Source organism: Chaetomium globosum, genomic scaffold (genome assembly GCF_000143365.1).
Source record: "Chaetomium globosum CBS 148.51 scaffold_5 genomic scaffold, whole genome shotgun sequence".
NCBI lineage: Eukaryota > Fungi > Ascomycota > Sordariomycetes > Sordariales > Chaetomiaceae > Chaetomium > Chaetomium globosum.
In genome coordinates, this window is record NT_165980.1 from 4,480,181 (window position 1) to 4,494,985 (window position 14,805).

The 14,805-nt window shown below is 52.9% G+C and overlaps 5 protein-coding genes across 5 annotated transcripts; 3 read left to right on the forward strand and 2 right to left on the reverse strand.

The window, feature by feature from the left end:
• Positions 1–151: 151 nt before the first annotated feature.
• CHGG_08289 (uncharacterized protein) lies at positions 152–1,078 on the reverse strand (the record flags this gene model as incomplete). Its single annotated transcript, XM_001225944.1, has 2 exons — positions 152–519; positions 1,024–1,078. 2 exons carry the CDS (start codon positions 1,076–1,078, stop codon positions 152–154), a joined length of 423 nt encoding a protein of 140 aa, XP_001225945.1.
• A 1,092-nt stretch (positions 1,079–2,170) lies between these two features.
• CHGG_08290 (uncharacterized protein) lies at positions 2,171–4,193 on the forward strand (the record flags this gene model as incomplete). The annotated part of the gene is made up of 5 exons (XM_001225945.1): positions 2,171–2,306; positions 2,400–2,734; positions 2,886–3,219; positions 3,466–3,636; positions 3,943–4,193. The coding sequence occupies 5 exons, from the start codon at positions 2,171–2,173 to the stop codon at positions 4,191–4,193; spliced, it is 1,227 nt and encodes a 408-aa protein (XP_001225946.1).
• A 648-nt stretch (positions 4,194–4,841) lies between these two features.
• Positions 4,842–7,613, reverse strand: CHGG_08291 (uncharacterized protein; the record flags this gene model as incomplete). The annotated part of the gene is made up of 5 exons (XM_001225946.1): positions 4,842–5,885; positions 6,193–6,341; positions 6,468–6,786; positions 7,442–7,560; positions 7,610–7,613. The coding sequence occupies 5 exons, from the start codon at positions 7,611–7,613 to the stop codon at positions 4,842–4,844; spliced, it is 1,635 nt and encodes a 544-aa protein (XP_001225947.1).
• Positions 7,614–8,029: 416 nt separating this feature from the next.
• Positions 8,030–8,425, forward strand: CHGG_08292 (uncharacterized protein; the record flags this gene model as incomplete). Its single annotated transcript, XM_001225947.1, has 1 exon — positions 8,030–8,425. The coding sequence occupies one exon, from the start codon at positions 8,030–8,032 to the stop codon at positions 8,423–8,425; it is 396 nt and encodes a 131-aa protein (XP_001225948.1).
• A 2,940-nt stretch (positions 8,426–11,365) lies between these two features.
• On the forward strand, positions 11,366–13,807 carry CHGG_08293 (uncharacterized protein; the record flags this gene model as incomplete). The annotated part of the gene is made up of 5 exons (XM_001225948.1): positions 11,366–11,548; positions 11,902–12,127; positions 12,378–12,939; positions 13,110–13,194; positions 13,247–13,807. The coding sequence occupies 5 exons, from the start codon at positions 11,366–11,368 to the stop codon at positions 13,805–13,807; spliced, it is 1,617 nt and encodes a 538-aa protein (XP_001225949.1).
• Between the last annotated feature and the right edge of the window lie 998 nt (positions 13,808–14,805).

Genomic DNA, 14,805 nt, shown 5'->3' on the forward strand with positions numbered 1-14,805 from the left:
CCGTGGGCGCGCCGGTCCTTCTACTGCTATTTACAAAGGAAACCGTACCGTATAGGCCGGATAAAAACCTCTGTCTACCACTTTGAGTCAACAATCTATGAATCCGTCATACTGCAAAAGAAAGGAGGCCCTTTGCCGGCCTCCGGGCCCTCTAGTCCAGTAGCCGGCCAGAGTCCATCAGCCAGCCAAGGACCTTCTTAACAAATCTTCTGCTCCGGGCACCTACTCCCCGTAATACGGTTTGTAGGTCCCGATGTGACCGAATCTCTCTGCCGTCCCACGGCCTTTGTGACGGCGGGTCGGGGCACCAAACCACCAAGTGCTCCACCGTCTCCCTGCCTCTCCCGCACTCGCAATAGGGGGTGCGGACCTCCGGGACTTTCACCCTGAACAGGTAGTCCCGGAGGCCTATATCCCCGATACGGGCCTGGGAAAGGAGGGAGCTCTGCGCCTTTGTAAGACCTTCGTGTCCCGTCAGAGCTTTGTCGGTAAATAAGAGGGCTGGGGGGTCTTCGTCGGCTATTCAGAGAAATATCTCTCGGTCTTTCCTCTTTCTATCCAATAACTAATAATTGCTAAATAGGCTATAATAATCTACATCTTTTAGGAAAATAGTATCGACCTTAAATAGAAACTATTTATATTCTAGCAGTAAACTATAGAGTATATCCTAGTAAAGAACGGAGGATGGATCGGAACGGCGTTTGGAGAGGCGGCGAAAGAGGCAAAGCGGACATTTGCGGTTTTGGTGAAAGGGATGTTGAAGAGAGACTTGAAGGACGTCACAGAAGCGGCATTCGGCAAGCAGCTGGGGCTGCAGTCGGTGGAACGAGTCAAGTTCCGAATTCCAACGATCGAGGGAGTCACGAGAGCGACGGCACTGGTTACTATAACCAGTCAGGAAGAATTGAAGAGGGCCTGCGAGGAGGGAGTGGTTTGGCGGGCCTAGATGCTCAACTGCGAGCCGTACTGGTCTGCGCTGCAGGCTACCCAGTGCTATAGGTGCTGGAAATGGGGTCACACCCAACGGTTCTGCAAGAAGTCTGCGCTGTGCCCGCGCTGCGGCACAGCGGCCCATGGGGGAGGCGGGAGGGCGGGGGAAGCCCAATGCCCAACCCACGGCAACGAGATTCCATACTTTTGTCCGTGCTGTTTAGGGAGGCACCCGGCCTGGGTACGGTGGTGCCCGGAAGCAGTGAAGGCCCGGGGTGCGGCGAGGGAGGCATACCATTTCCGGCCTCGAACCTTTGAGCTTGCTTTGCAGCAACAAACACAACAGCAGCAAGAGAGACTACTACCGACATTCCGGGGTGCGTCCACCCTGGAGGAGGCCGACGATGGCTTCCAAGAAGCGGGAAAAAGGAAGAGACCACGGGGCCGAACCCCCGTCTTTCTCATAGCCCAGGAGAGACTGCAAGGAGTTCGAGGCAAGGAAAGCTGACCTTTGCGAGGAAGGTTGATAACGGATCTGACCGGAGACCGAGGAGACGGTGGGGGGCCTAGGGGTTACGACTCCAGAGGCCGCGGATACCTTGGAGGTGGACGGTCAGGATGTCGGAATGCAGGGAGCTGGGTAGGCTCCCTTCAACCATAGCACGACGAATTCTGAAGAGACGGGCCAAGGTAACATCGGTACAGGTTTTTAGTCCGACTAGGAAACCAGGACGGTTTTCCTGTACAACTAGCTAGATAATTGGACCGGCGAGCCCCAGGGCATAGCGGTGTAGGAATAATAATATTTCTTAGCGACCAGCAGTAAGTTACAGGGCCTAAGCCCTGTAACAGTGGAAGATATAGTAGTCTATACCACTATAATATTTGGCATACCTCTACATTTATCACTGTAATCCTACCTAGCCATTGGAGCGGGTTTTACTATTTCCCACTTAGATGCCCACCAACCAGGTCGCAGTGCCGTGCACGGGCCGGCCGGCTTAAGGTTGGAAAACCTGATCCTGCAAAACTCGTTTGGCTGTGGTTTGCTAAAAATCGGCTCGAAAGGCCCGTTTTGCATCAAGAGCTGCAAAGTGTATAGATATACCCTATATTATAGTAACGTATATTATAAGCGAGCGACGCCCTGTTCCCCGCAACGCGTCTCCTCTTCCTGTTCCACCAGATCCTACCACAACCAGCCCTGCGTAGCCCCCCAAAAGAAGCCAGGCTTCGCATGGCCGTTGAAGCCATCGGAAAGAACAAAAGTCTCAGTATCCGGGCCGCAGCCAGACTGTACAACGTTCCGGAAGCAACGATTCGCCACCGACGTACTGGCCCGTCTGCACGACGCGATTTACCAGCCAACTCGCGTAAGCTTACGGACCTGGAAGAGCGTACGATAGTTCAATATATACTGGAACTGGATGCGCGCGCATTTCCCCCTAGACTGCGTGGTGTTGAAGATTTGGCCAACCACCTGCTCCGCGAACGCGATGCGCCCCCTGTCGGCAAGCTCTGGGCCCACAACTTTGTCAAGCGCCAGCCACAGCTCCGTACGCGTCGTACGCGTAGATACGACTACCAGAGGGCCAAGTGCAAAGATCCAAAGGTCATTGGCGAGTGGTTTACGCTTGTACAGAACACTAGGGCCAAATATGGGATTGTCGATGACGATGTCTATAACTTCGACGAGACTGGGTTTATGATGGGCATCATCTTCGCGGGTATGGTAGTTACGACCTCAGACGGCCGTAGCAAGGCTAAACTAGCCCAGCCTGGTAACCGCGAGTGGGCGACCGTAACCCAGGGAGTTAACGCCCTTGGCTGGACTATCCCTCCGTTCATCATCCTGGCCGCGCAATACCACCTCGCCAACTGGTACCGCGAGTGCAATCTACCACTCGACTGGCGCATCGCAACTACCGACAATGACTGGACTACCAATGCAGTTGGCCTTGACTGGATCAAGCACCTTGACTACCATACGGCGCCCCGGACAAAGGGTATACCGGTTGCTGATCCTCGACGGCCACGAAAGCCACCACTCCACCGAGTTCGAGCTCTACTGCCGGGACAACAAGATCATCACACTCTGCATCCCCCCGCACTCTTCCCACAAGTGCCAGCCACTTGATGTTGGCTGCTTCGGGCCACTGAAACAGGCATACGGTCGCCTGATCGAGGAGCTGATGCGCGCACACATCAACCATATCACCAAGTTCGAGTTCCTTGGTGCCTTTCGCGAAGCCTTCTTTGCTTCCATGACAGAGAAGAATATCCAGGGTGGGTTTGCAGGGGCCGGCATCGTACCATTCGATCCAGAGAGGGTGCTTTCTAAGCTGCATGTCAAGCTTCATACACCAACACCCCCAAACACCCGGCCTGGCACTGCACAACCTTGGGTCTCTAAGACCCCACACAACCCCCAAGAAGCCAGCTCGTAGTCAAACCTTATCAAGACTCACATCGCTAGCCATCAAAACAGCTCCCCAGCTTCAATGTTGGCTGCTGTTGACCAGCTAACCAAAGGTACAACGGCTGTAATGCACCAGGTGGCTCTCCTTCAGTCAGAGGTCTCTTCGCTCCGCAAGGCCAACGAGGCACTGAGCAAGCAACGGAGGGCCAAAGAAACACGTGTGCAGCTTGGAGGGTCACTTACTGTACAGGATGCACAGGATCCACTAGACCAGAGGGCTGTAGGTAAGGGGGTAGTGCAGGAAACGCAGCCGGATGGTAGTGGTACAGGGGGGGCTCGTACGAACGTTCGGTGCTGTAGTAGATGCCGCAAGCCTGGCCGTAATGCCCGCACTTGCCAGGAGGGTGCAGAAGCCACTGATACAGCTGTTTCTGATGTAACTGTAGTTATTTCCTAGTGTTATTGTAATATTTCTAGGGATAGTTAATGTAGTGCTGTGGGGGCTGGGTCATTCGTTGATATGGGTCATTGGTTGATAATATACGTTATATAGAGTTAGGTATTATAATCTATAATATAGTTTTAGCCAGTATGCCGCTGCGGTATGGCGCGCAAGACATTCGAACACCTCGTACTCGAATGCAGCGGAGCCGCAGATAAGTCCCAGCCCTGGCCAGATGACGGCGCAGAGCTACTGGAGTGGCTGGATGACGTGGAGAAGGCTGCCATAGTGGTGCGGTGGGTACTTGGGCTGGGGAGGCTGAACGAGTTCCGGCTGGCGGTAGAGCTGGAAAATGAGGAGAACAACGAGGAGGCCCGCGGCGGGGCCGGAGCGGAGTAGCAGAGGGCCACCGATGGAACAGAGGTCGCAGCTCATTTTATCTATTTCGTTACTTTGACCTCGGAAGGTGGGTGAGCCCTTTCGAGGAGATGGATCCACGGGGTAGCGGCGAGGCCGCAGTGGAGGTGCGGAGGTTTTCATCCAGCTTAGGCATGGTTTTTCCTACCGAGTTAATCGCTGAGTGACCGCATGTACTTAGTACCTAGCGTGATAAGAGAAATAATAATAATATATAAATATTATCTAAGATAAGTGATTCCTTAGTTAGTAGTTTTTTTTATAACCTCTTTAATAACTACTTTAAATAACTAGGCTTTATATCTATAATATTTCTTATGGGAAGGGCTCCCAAGCACCCACGAAATACTATCAAGCACCCAGCTATACCTAATCGAGATAATCATTTTTTCAATACGTCCGAGTGAATCACCAATACCAAAATTTCGGGCCGCTGTCACCTGGCCAGCTTATTATCATTATTTCCTACACCAATATGCCCTGGGGCGAGCCGGTCTTTCTACTGCTATTTACAAAGGAAACCGTACCGTATAGGCCGGATAAAAACCTCTGTCTACCACTTTGAGACAACAATCTATGAATCCGTCATACTGCAAAAGAAAGGAGGCCCTTTGCCGGCCTCCGGGCCCTCTAGTCCAGTAGCCGGCCAGAGTCCATCAGCCAGCCAAGGACCTTCTTAACAAATCTTCTGCTCCGGGCACCTACTCCCCGTAATACGGTTTGTAGGTCCCGATGTGACCGAATCTCTCTGCCGTCCCACGGCCTTTGTGACGGCGGGTCGGGGCACCAAACCACCAAGTGCTCCACCGTCTCCCTGCCTCTCCCGCACTCGCAATAGGGGTTGCGGACCTCCGGGACTTTCACCCTGAACAGGTAGTCCCGGAGGCCTATATCCCCGATACGGGCCTGGGAAAGGAGGGAGCTCTGCGCCTTTGTAAGACCTTCGTGTCCCGTCAGAGCTTTGTCGGTAAATAAGAGGGCTGGGGGGTCTTCGTCGGCTATCCTCCTGTTTAATACCCTCTGTCGAGTAGTACTTTGTTGACTAGCTCTCTGTTGTTCCCACCGGGCCTGCCAGGCCAGTTCGACCACCTCCTTGGTATTCGACCCCCTATCCTTCCCCCCGGTCTTCCATTTGTAGTTAACCCACTGGGCCACTACACTAGCGGCTAGTTCAGTGGGCGTGGGACTCTGCGGGCCCTGACGGGGCCTCCGGCCTCGGGTTTTCCTCCTCTTGTTGAACGTTCGGTAGACCTTATTGCAGGCCTCAGTGATTAGATGCCCCGTGGTTATTCTCTCAGCCTCCGGCCCAGCCCCTGATTGTAGGGCCTGCTTCTGTAGCCGGCCCTCGAAGTCAGCCAGCCGCTTGTTGAGATATAAGTCTAGCGGTGGCACCCAGGCCTCTGTTTCTAGGCACCGAATAGGAGCTGACTTGTATGCCCCTACTACTATTCGAAGGCTCCTGTTCTGAGCTTTTGACAAGACCTTTGCAGGCCCCTTCGGCCCTGTAGCTCTTGGAGCTGTTGGTTGGTGGAAGCTGGAGGCTCCGTAAGCTATGGCACTGCGGATGCACTTTACGTAGACCTCCCGAGCCCTGGATAGGCTCGGGCCCCACGTCTTTGCTGCAATCCTCGATAAGGCGAAATCTTGGGTTTTGAGTTTCCGTTCCACGGCCAGCTTATTATACCGTTGCGTAACTTCCGCAAAGTCGCTTCGAGATCAACAGCGCCGAAGCAGCAGCAAAATTGCCGACGACCCAGTCACATCGACAAACCGATCTCTTCATGTAATGCCCTCACGCCGGTACGCTGCCATTTCTTTTATGCTTAGGGGCTCAAACTGACCCTCTCGATACACTTCTAGAATAGGTACCTTTGCCATGACAGAGCATTCCACCGAACCGATCCCTCGACCGTGCGGCCCGCCGCCACCCGTCAAGATCTACGAGAGCCTAGACGACCTGTTTCAAGATATCTGCACTCACGGACAGGAACACGGCTATAGCATCGTCAGGAATGGGAAAAACGGACTCAAATACAAGTTCAGATGTGCCAAGGCTCGCAAGTACAAAGATCAACGCTCCTCCGAAATTCACGAGAGCAAGCGGAGGAAGTCCAGCACCCAGATAACCGGCTGCAAGTTTCGACTGACAGCCAAGCCGCTAGCTGACGGCAAGTGGCTGTTAGAGGTGCCTGAAGAGGAGCTCTCAAGTCACAGTCACGGCTGGAATAAAGCGGCTTCGTTTGCTTTGAACCGCACCCGAGTTTTGGCTGTCCATCAGGAAGAGGTCATCCAGATGGCCAACGCTGGCAGTAGACCTTCTCACATCCTTGCTGCGATAGATGCTGCTCGGGTTGGAGTCATGGGCAAGGACATAACGAACCTTCTTCAACAACATCGCCGCCAGGAACTCCGGGGCCGTTCGCCACTCCAAACCTTGTACGAGGACTTCCTTGTGCCTGCTGAGAGCCAGTACGAGTACATCGACACCCGGGACAACCAAAATCGCATTACCTCTCTTACCATCTCTCCCAAGAGCGGCCTGGAGCTCTTCAAGCAGAATCCCGACCTCCTTTTGCTGGATTCCACCTACAAAACCAATTGCCACGGGATGCCAATGTTTAACGACTGCGGCGTTACACAGGAAAACAAGACTTTTAACTTGTCGATCACGTTCATGAGCGGGGAGAAGCAGGATCATTACGAAGGCGCTCTAGATGCCCAGCTAAGGATCCTAACGAAGCACAACATTCGCCTACTCTGATTGTTGCAGATCGTGAACTAGCCCTGCTCATTGCCCTCAAAGCTAGCGATGCGTGGCGCCCGATTCCACACCTCCTCTGCCGCTGGCACGTTAACATGAACGTGATTTCCAAGACCCGACAATTCTTTCCAGCAGCAATCAAGCAGGGCAGCGAATACCACCGTCACCCTAAGTTCAAGGAATTCCTGAAGGAATGGAACGCTCTCCTGTCTGCCAGTACTCCCAAAGTGTACGAGCAATCGCTTGCCAGATTCAGATTGGCCGGGAAACATCCAGAGGAAACGGTCAAATATGCCGTGAATGTGTGGCTAACACCTTGAAAGAAGGTAAGGATCTTTTTGGGCGCTTTCTAATCTTTGCTGACATCGAGAAGGAGAAACTAGTGATCTGCTGGGCCAACCAGGTGCCTCACATGGGCCACATTACTACTTCAGCAGTTGAATCATCCCATTCTTCCATCAAGAAATACCTGGTCACATCCAGGGTTGACCTCAAGAGCGTCTTCGAGCGCCTCGTGCTGTTCTAGAAGAACCAACGCAGCGCCCTTGACCACAACACTTCCTGGAACACGAACAAGGTCCCTACTCGCTGTCATGGCGTCATCTGCAGCTACATCCGGGGCCAGATTTCAACTTACGCATTGCATTTGCTTCCTACTGAAGTGGCAAAGCAACCCGCGAAAGACGCGCTGTGTGGGGAGGGCGATATTTGCACATGTCCGCGGCCGGCTACCCATGGGCTTCCCTGCCGCCACACTCTCTATAAGCATCTTACCGGTGATGGCCCCGTTGAGCTGAAGCAAATCCACAAGCATTGGTAGAGTTATCGGCCTGTGACCGACGGAGAGGAGCAGCAGATCATCAACGGCGTGCCAAATATCCCGCTGAGCCCGTCAAGGTCAAGGGTAAAGGCAGACCTGCTGGGGCCATCGCCTCGGTCCCTGCTTCGAAAAAGAAGGGTGAGTGAATCACTGGTACCAAGCGGCTGCCTTCGGCGTTCGAATATGAGCTCGAGAATGAACCAGCTACGGCAGTTCCCGTCAACTGCTCCTCTCATAATGAAGGGACCATCGGCGGGCAAGCCACGCGGCCGCCCTCGCAAGCAACAGCCGCAGCTACAAGCTCGGCGGCAAACTCAGGAAGCTGACTGCATTGTGGTAGCAGTTACATCAGAGACGGAGGCAGCCACATCAACTCCTGCAGGGACAACTACAAAGCTGGGGTTACTGCGGCTGCAGGAAGTTGAAGAAGATCTATACGAGCGTGAAACGGCACCGCCGCGAGCGTATCAGCGCATCATTGATGCCCTCGATTCTGTTGATCCCGAGGTCGAGGATACACATGATGCGTTGCTTGCTGACGGAGAGGCTGATGCTCGGCTGGCTCGTGAGGATGCTGCAGCTCTTGAGGAAGACGACGAAGGCGAGGAAGAAGACACTACTATAGAGGATTGAGGTCACTCAAGAGTATCTATCCTTCCCATGTAAACAGGATTGTTGGAACAACGTCAATTGACATGATGATTTTGCTGTGCCATTGGGGAAATCTCGGAACTTCTGGCGCTGTTAGCCCTGTTTTACATAATTACATATGTTACGCAAGCTGACGGTCCGTCACTGGTAAAAGAAAAACGATTATCCCAATTAGGTATAGCTGGGTGCTTGATAGTATTTCGTGGGTGCTTGGGAGCCCTTCCCGTTATACAAGGTTTCTTAAACTTAACAAAATAACCTTGAAATATAATAGATAAATGGGAAAGGACCCCACGGATGTGAGAGGCGAGCCGGTAAAGAAAGGCATCACCAAGGCCCTCGGGAACGCCCATAACAAAAGCTTGCGGATTGTAGCGGGAGTCTTCAAGCACACTCCCATCCGCAATCTCGAGACGGAGACGTGGGTGCCGCCGTTGGACCTACGGTTTGCGGACTTTGAGACCAGACTCCAGCGAACCGACCTAGACGACGGTCAGGGCGGCAAGAAGACCGCAGGGAGCGTTATTATTACCGCCTGTAGCAAGATATAGCAGAGACTACGCTCGAGGAGCGGCAACAGGAGCCGGCCACGAACCGTAGAGCTACGGGAGCCCACGGCGGTGGAGAAAGCCGCGAGCACGATCGCGCGCTGGACGGGGGGCATCGCAGACACGGACAGGGTAGTAGAAGAGGCTTGGAAAGAGGTGGTTAAAGGAACGGGACGGCAGAGCGATCACCAGGCCGGCGGACGACTTTGACCATCAACAGGAGACGCTATTCCGGAACGAAACCCTAAGGAGGCACGACGGTCTCAGCAAGGCAAAGAGCTCACTGCTGATTCAAATCCGGCCGGAAGCAATAGGCTTACGGGACTTCTTGTTTACACGGGGAGTCCCGGAGGTTCTGACTCCTGCCTGCGAGTGTGGCGAGGGACGAGAGACTGCCGAACACCTGGTGGTGTGGTGTTTGGCCCCACCGTTGACTCGAAGATGGGAGAGAACTGGGATTCGGACACGACGGGACTTTTACTCTGTTCTACACAGTATTGATCCTGCAACGGCACGGCTCACGAGGAGGGTCCTGGGCTGGCTGATGGACTCGGGGAGGCTGCCGATGTACAGTTTGGCAAGGAGGCTTGAGCTGGAAGCGGCGGCCGAATAACCCCCCCTCACAATTTCGGAAGCCAGGAGGCCTCCTCCCTTTGTATTCTTAGACTCACACACACGTATTTTCCTTAACAGTCCGTATGGGCTTTTCATCCTGCCCGGGAAGGCACGGTTTTCCTGTACACTAAATAGCAGAGGGTCCGGCACGCCCTAGCGCATAGCGGAGTATGATAATAATAATATTACTTTAGATCATATTATTCCATTTCCCTATAGTACGCAGTTTTGTATATATCAACTACCTACTACTTAGGATTTTTTCCAAGATCCAATTACCGGTTTTATTAATCTATTAGTAGAACTATTCTCCTCCAAGATTGGTTCACCTATATGGGGAATCCCTAATCGTTTATCGGGGATCCTCTTCCACGATTTAGGGACTCGCAGGCTCTACCTTATAAGTATTCACAAGATCGATTACATCTTATCAACAACTTATTGTATCGGATATATAGTCCTATAGCCCAGTTTAGGGCTAAATCAAAGCCCTTGCCTAATTAAGCCTCCATTTAAAGTAGCGATATACCTTAAAAACTATATATACTACCAATACTTGCGCCGTATAGTACTATACACTTTGTAATATCACTATCGTTTAAGGGAGGAGATAGCTCAAGAATAGTAACCTTCTACACTATATCCTACAATTATAGTCTCATAAGGCCTACGTGTATAGCCCTCTAGTCATAGGGCTACGGTTCCAACACCCGCGTTAAAAGGTTACTTCTACTACAAGTATAGTAAAGAAAGATAAGAAGTAGCTACCCTGCTAAAAAATTAAGGAGGATCCTGCCCTCTAATTAAATATAACGGTGCCCTGACGCGCGGCCTATAAAACTCTAAAATCATAACCTACTTTCCCTCTTGTTAGAGAGGACTAGGGGTGTCCCCCCCCGGTTTATTATAAGGGATTAATCCTGTTTCTAAAAAAGAATCTTTTCCCTTACTTATATTAATATTAATATTACTAAAGAATTATAATAGTAACGTAATCTATCACTTTTCCGGCCACTTTCTAACCCCGCACCCCACCACGTCCACTTTGGATGCACCTTATCATGTCATCGTACCCGGCAAAATGCCAAAGCCTCTGCAGCACGAAGAACGGATCCAATTAGCGGTCGAGGCCTTACGTTCGGGCCAAACCCAAAGCATTCGAGCTAATTAGTACAAGTTTAATAAGAAGGCTCAAGTGGATGGAGTTGGCCGACGGACAGATATTGGCGCTTCGTCTCTCCCGTAACTCAACCCTAACCCAGATTGTCCTCCGGAGAGGGACAGGAAAATTGCCAGGAGGAGAGAGAAAAGAAACGCCCTGTAGCGCAGCGAAGGGCCGCGCGACCGACAACGAAGCGACGCCAGCAAATTTAGTAATATACGTCAGCCTCTTTTATGAGTTACCCGCCGTTACAAAGGCCGTGGGACGGCAGAGAGATTAGGTCACATCGGGACCTACAAACCGCATTACGGGGAGTAGGTACCCGGAGCAGAAGATTTGTTAGGAAGGTCCTTGGCTGGCTGATGGACTCTGGCCGGCTACTGGACTAGAGGGCCCGGAGGCCGGCAAAGGGCCTCCTTTCTTTTGCAGTATGACGGATTCATAGATTGTTGTCTCAAAGTGGTAGACAGAGGTTTTTATCCGGCCTATACGGTACGGTTTCCTTTGGGACGGACACAGTTGTCTGATGCTATCGCGACCGCAGAAACCGCCAATTCCTTGCCAGAAGACGCCCTGCTGCCGCCGCTGCCGCCCCTGATGGCCTCGTCAGGCGTTGAGGAAGTCATAGAGACTGCAGAATTGGCGCCAGAGCCCGTTATTCCATCGCCGCCGCTCTCGGGGCTGTACGACTCTTTTGACGAGCTTTTGGCCTTTCTGCAGACGTTCCATCGCGATAACGGCGCGGCTATCAGGATTCTGAAGAGTGCAAACCCTCGCGAGGTCTATGCCAAGAAGAAATACACATACTATGTCCTTGCCTGCGATCGCGCCGGCTCTTAAACGTCCACAAGCACAGGAATCCGAAGATCCTCGACTCAGCGGCTCGACTGCCCGTTTAAAGTCATAGCATCAGCGACGAAGCGTTCCGGCTAGAAGTGGTCGTATCGCGTTGACTACCCCGAGCACAACAACCCACCGTCTCTCGACTCGTCAGCACACATAATGCATCGCCAGCGTACCCTAGCCCAGCAGCAACAAGCGCGAGATTTGACCAAGCACCGGGCCCTTCCTGCGCGCGAGAGTTAGAGATCATGAGAGACTCTAGCTGCGCCGAACCTACGTTCTTTCGTCAGTCAGACATCTATAACGACAGACAGAAGATCAGCATCAAAGGACTCAACGGCTTGTCAACCACCCAGGCCTGGATTAAGCAGCTTCAAGATAACAACCTTCGTCACTGGATCAAGGTTGACGATGACAACAAGGTCGAGGATGTCCTGTGGACTTACCCTTGGTCAGAGAAGATGTGGCGCCAGTTTCCTGAAGTCCTGGGACTTGACAACACGTACAAAACGAACCGTTTTCACATGTATCTCTCCGAGGTCATAGGCATCACGGACCAGAAGTCGGTAGCCAACTTCGCGTTTGGCCTCATCAACATAGAGAAGGAAGACGGCTTCCTATAGCTTTGTCAACATCAAGACCTTCATGTGCCGGCACCAACCGTGGTGATCACAGTCAAGAAGACAGCCCTCAAAAATGCCCTCAGGGCGACCTTCCCGGGTGCGCAGCAACAGCTGTGTGTCTATCACATCAACGCGCATGTGAGGGCAAGAATCCGGTCAAGGTGGAAGGCCGAAGACGGGAGAAGCGACGACGAGGCTGACGAGGGCTGACGACGATGAGGCCGAGGTCGCTGACGGCGATGGCGACCTCGTCGCCCGCGCTGCTGAACAAGAGGTCGCCGAGCATGGCTGTGCGGCCTTGCTGCCTGCCGCCGACCCTTTCACTCGCGATGGAATGTTCCGTGCGTGGCAACAAGTCGTGTACGCCGAAGACGAGGCTGATTTCCAGTCAGCATGGAACAAGATGAAGGCTATATACAATCCAACGCAGAACCACATCCTACGCTATATCTCGAAGGAATACATTCCGTACCGCGAGCAGTGGGCGCGCTGCTTTATCAAGCGATACCGCAACTTCGGCCAACGAGTCAACAGTCCTGTGGAAACGGCACACGAGGACGTGAAGTCCTTCCTCATCGCGGGCACAAGCGACCTCCTCCACCTCCACAACGCGATCTCGCTGATGCGGCAGAAGGAGAGAGACTACAACGAGAAGGCCGCGGCGATGCAAATGCGGCCGCGCCAACGCTTCATCCAGCAGCAAGGGTGGCTACGGAACATCCCCATGACAGTCTCCTACGTCGCTGTCGATCTCCTTGCCCAACAGCACCGGCTAGCCGTGGCCGCGATGCCCTCAAGCCGTGGCCTGACATCAGCCTGAGCCGCTGAGGCCTTGGCACTGGCAGCTTCATGCAGCAGTACGCGCTTCCTTGCAGCCACATAATCTTCAAGACGCTGGACGACGGCGAGGCCCTCAGCAAGGAAGATGTCCACCCGCGATGGTGGCTGGCCAAGCCTCTGGTACGATTTCCTATGATTTTCTATGGAAAAGCTACTAACTGCTTGGTCCCAGGACATTGACGAGCCCTTACTCCGACTCCGCGATCCTGACGTCGTCCAAAGCCTCCGTGGCCAGCCTCGCCTGCCAAAAAACGAGAAGATAACGGTGCCGTCATCCCTGAGGGCTGACGACGGCCAAGATGAAGCCCAGCACGAGACGGCGCAGTCAACGCAGCAGCAGCGGCGGCGGCAGCCAAAGCAGACTTCGCAGCCACATCACCGTGAGCGCCGTGCGAAGCCAAGCGCGCGTCGCGATCTATCACAATTTAAGGTTGAAGGCTGGCAAAGGTCATCACAAAGGTGGTCCCGGAGCCGCGGTTGCGGCCGCACCCGGGCAGCTTCGTCACCGTCGACAAGGAGTTCGCAGTCACGCGTAAATTCGCAGTCTACGAGAACTGCAAGAGGACGATCGAGGAGGTCAGCGACAGCCTCTTCTACGGCGAGGCTGGCCGCGATAGCTGTAGCCGCCTTTGAGACCGACCCCGAGACCGAGTCTGAGGCTGAGGACGTGATTGAGGTCATCCCGGCCACCCAACCCGGCGCTGACGGGCCGGATGAACTAGCCGGCCCGTGAGAAGTGTTAACGTTGAATTAGAAGGGCCGGAAATGCGTTTTTTGAAGAATTGGCACCGATTGATAGTCGATAGACCTTATAGTGTGTGATTTTGTATGAAGATATTCTTTCCCAGTGTCTTGCACTGTATTTTGGTGGGTGCGGAAATAGCGATTTTGGGGGTAAATCTAGCTAGTAATGTGGACTTTACTGTCCAAATAGAAAAAAACTACTGTTCAAATAGGAAGACTCGTAATAAAATTAATAAAAGTTTAGAAGAACAGAGAAGCTTGTAATCCTGTATTGCCTCTAACTTGTATATAAATTACTATAAGCAAAATTAGCTGCTAGTAGTATTCAAACACACCTGGCTTATTAGAGTGTTACAATAATTATATTTTAGATTTTAAACCTAGTTTCTCATTTCAGGTATTATACTATTATTTCCTATACCGATATGCCCGCAGGCGCGCCGGTCCCTCAACCGCTAATTCTTCTACATACAGAGAACACCGTATCCTAAGGCCGGCTGCAAACCTCCGTCCGTTACCCACACTCTGAATCCTTCATACTACAGATGCCGGGGCCTGGTTAGCGTTGCCGAGCCTGCCGTAGCTCTCGAATGCAATCGGCTATCCCCGGAAGCCATCAACCCCCGTTCCTCCCGTTTCCGCAACCAACAGTTTTTCCGTCTCCATATCCTAGGTCGGCATACTACTACAGAGCTTACCCTCCGTAGATTTCCTCCGCTTTTGTTAGGCTGGTGATACAACCCTGGGTTTTTTCTCAGCGCTCGATCCCAGCTCATGGCACTCCTGTTTTTCCGCTCCGAGTTACGAGGTTTTGTCCCGGTTCGTTGATTTGGTCAGGGGGGCCCAATCCCCTAACCTCCGAGACGACGGCTATACCTCAGGATTCCTTCCCCGGCTGGCTAGGCCTGACTCTAAGCGTCCTCCAGTTCTTAGGAGAGTGAGGGGAGCCGGTTCGAACCGACGACTTCTGCAGCCATGCAGAAGACT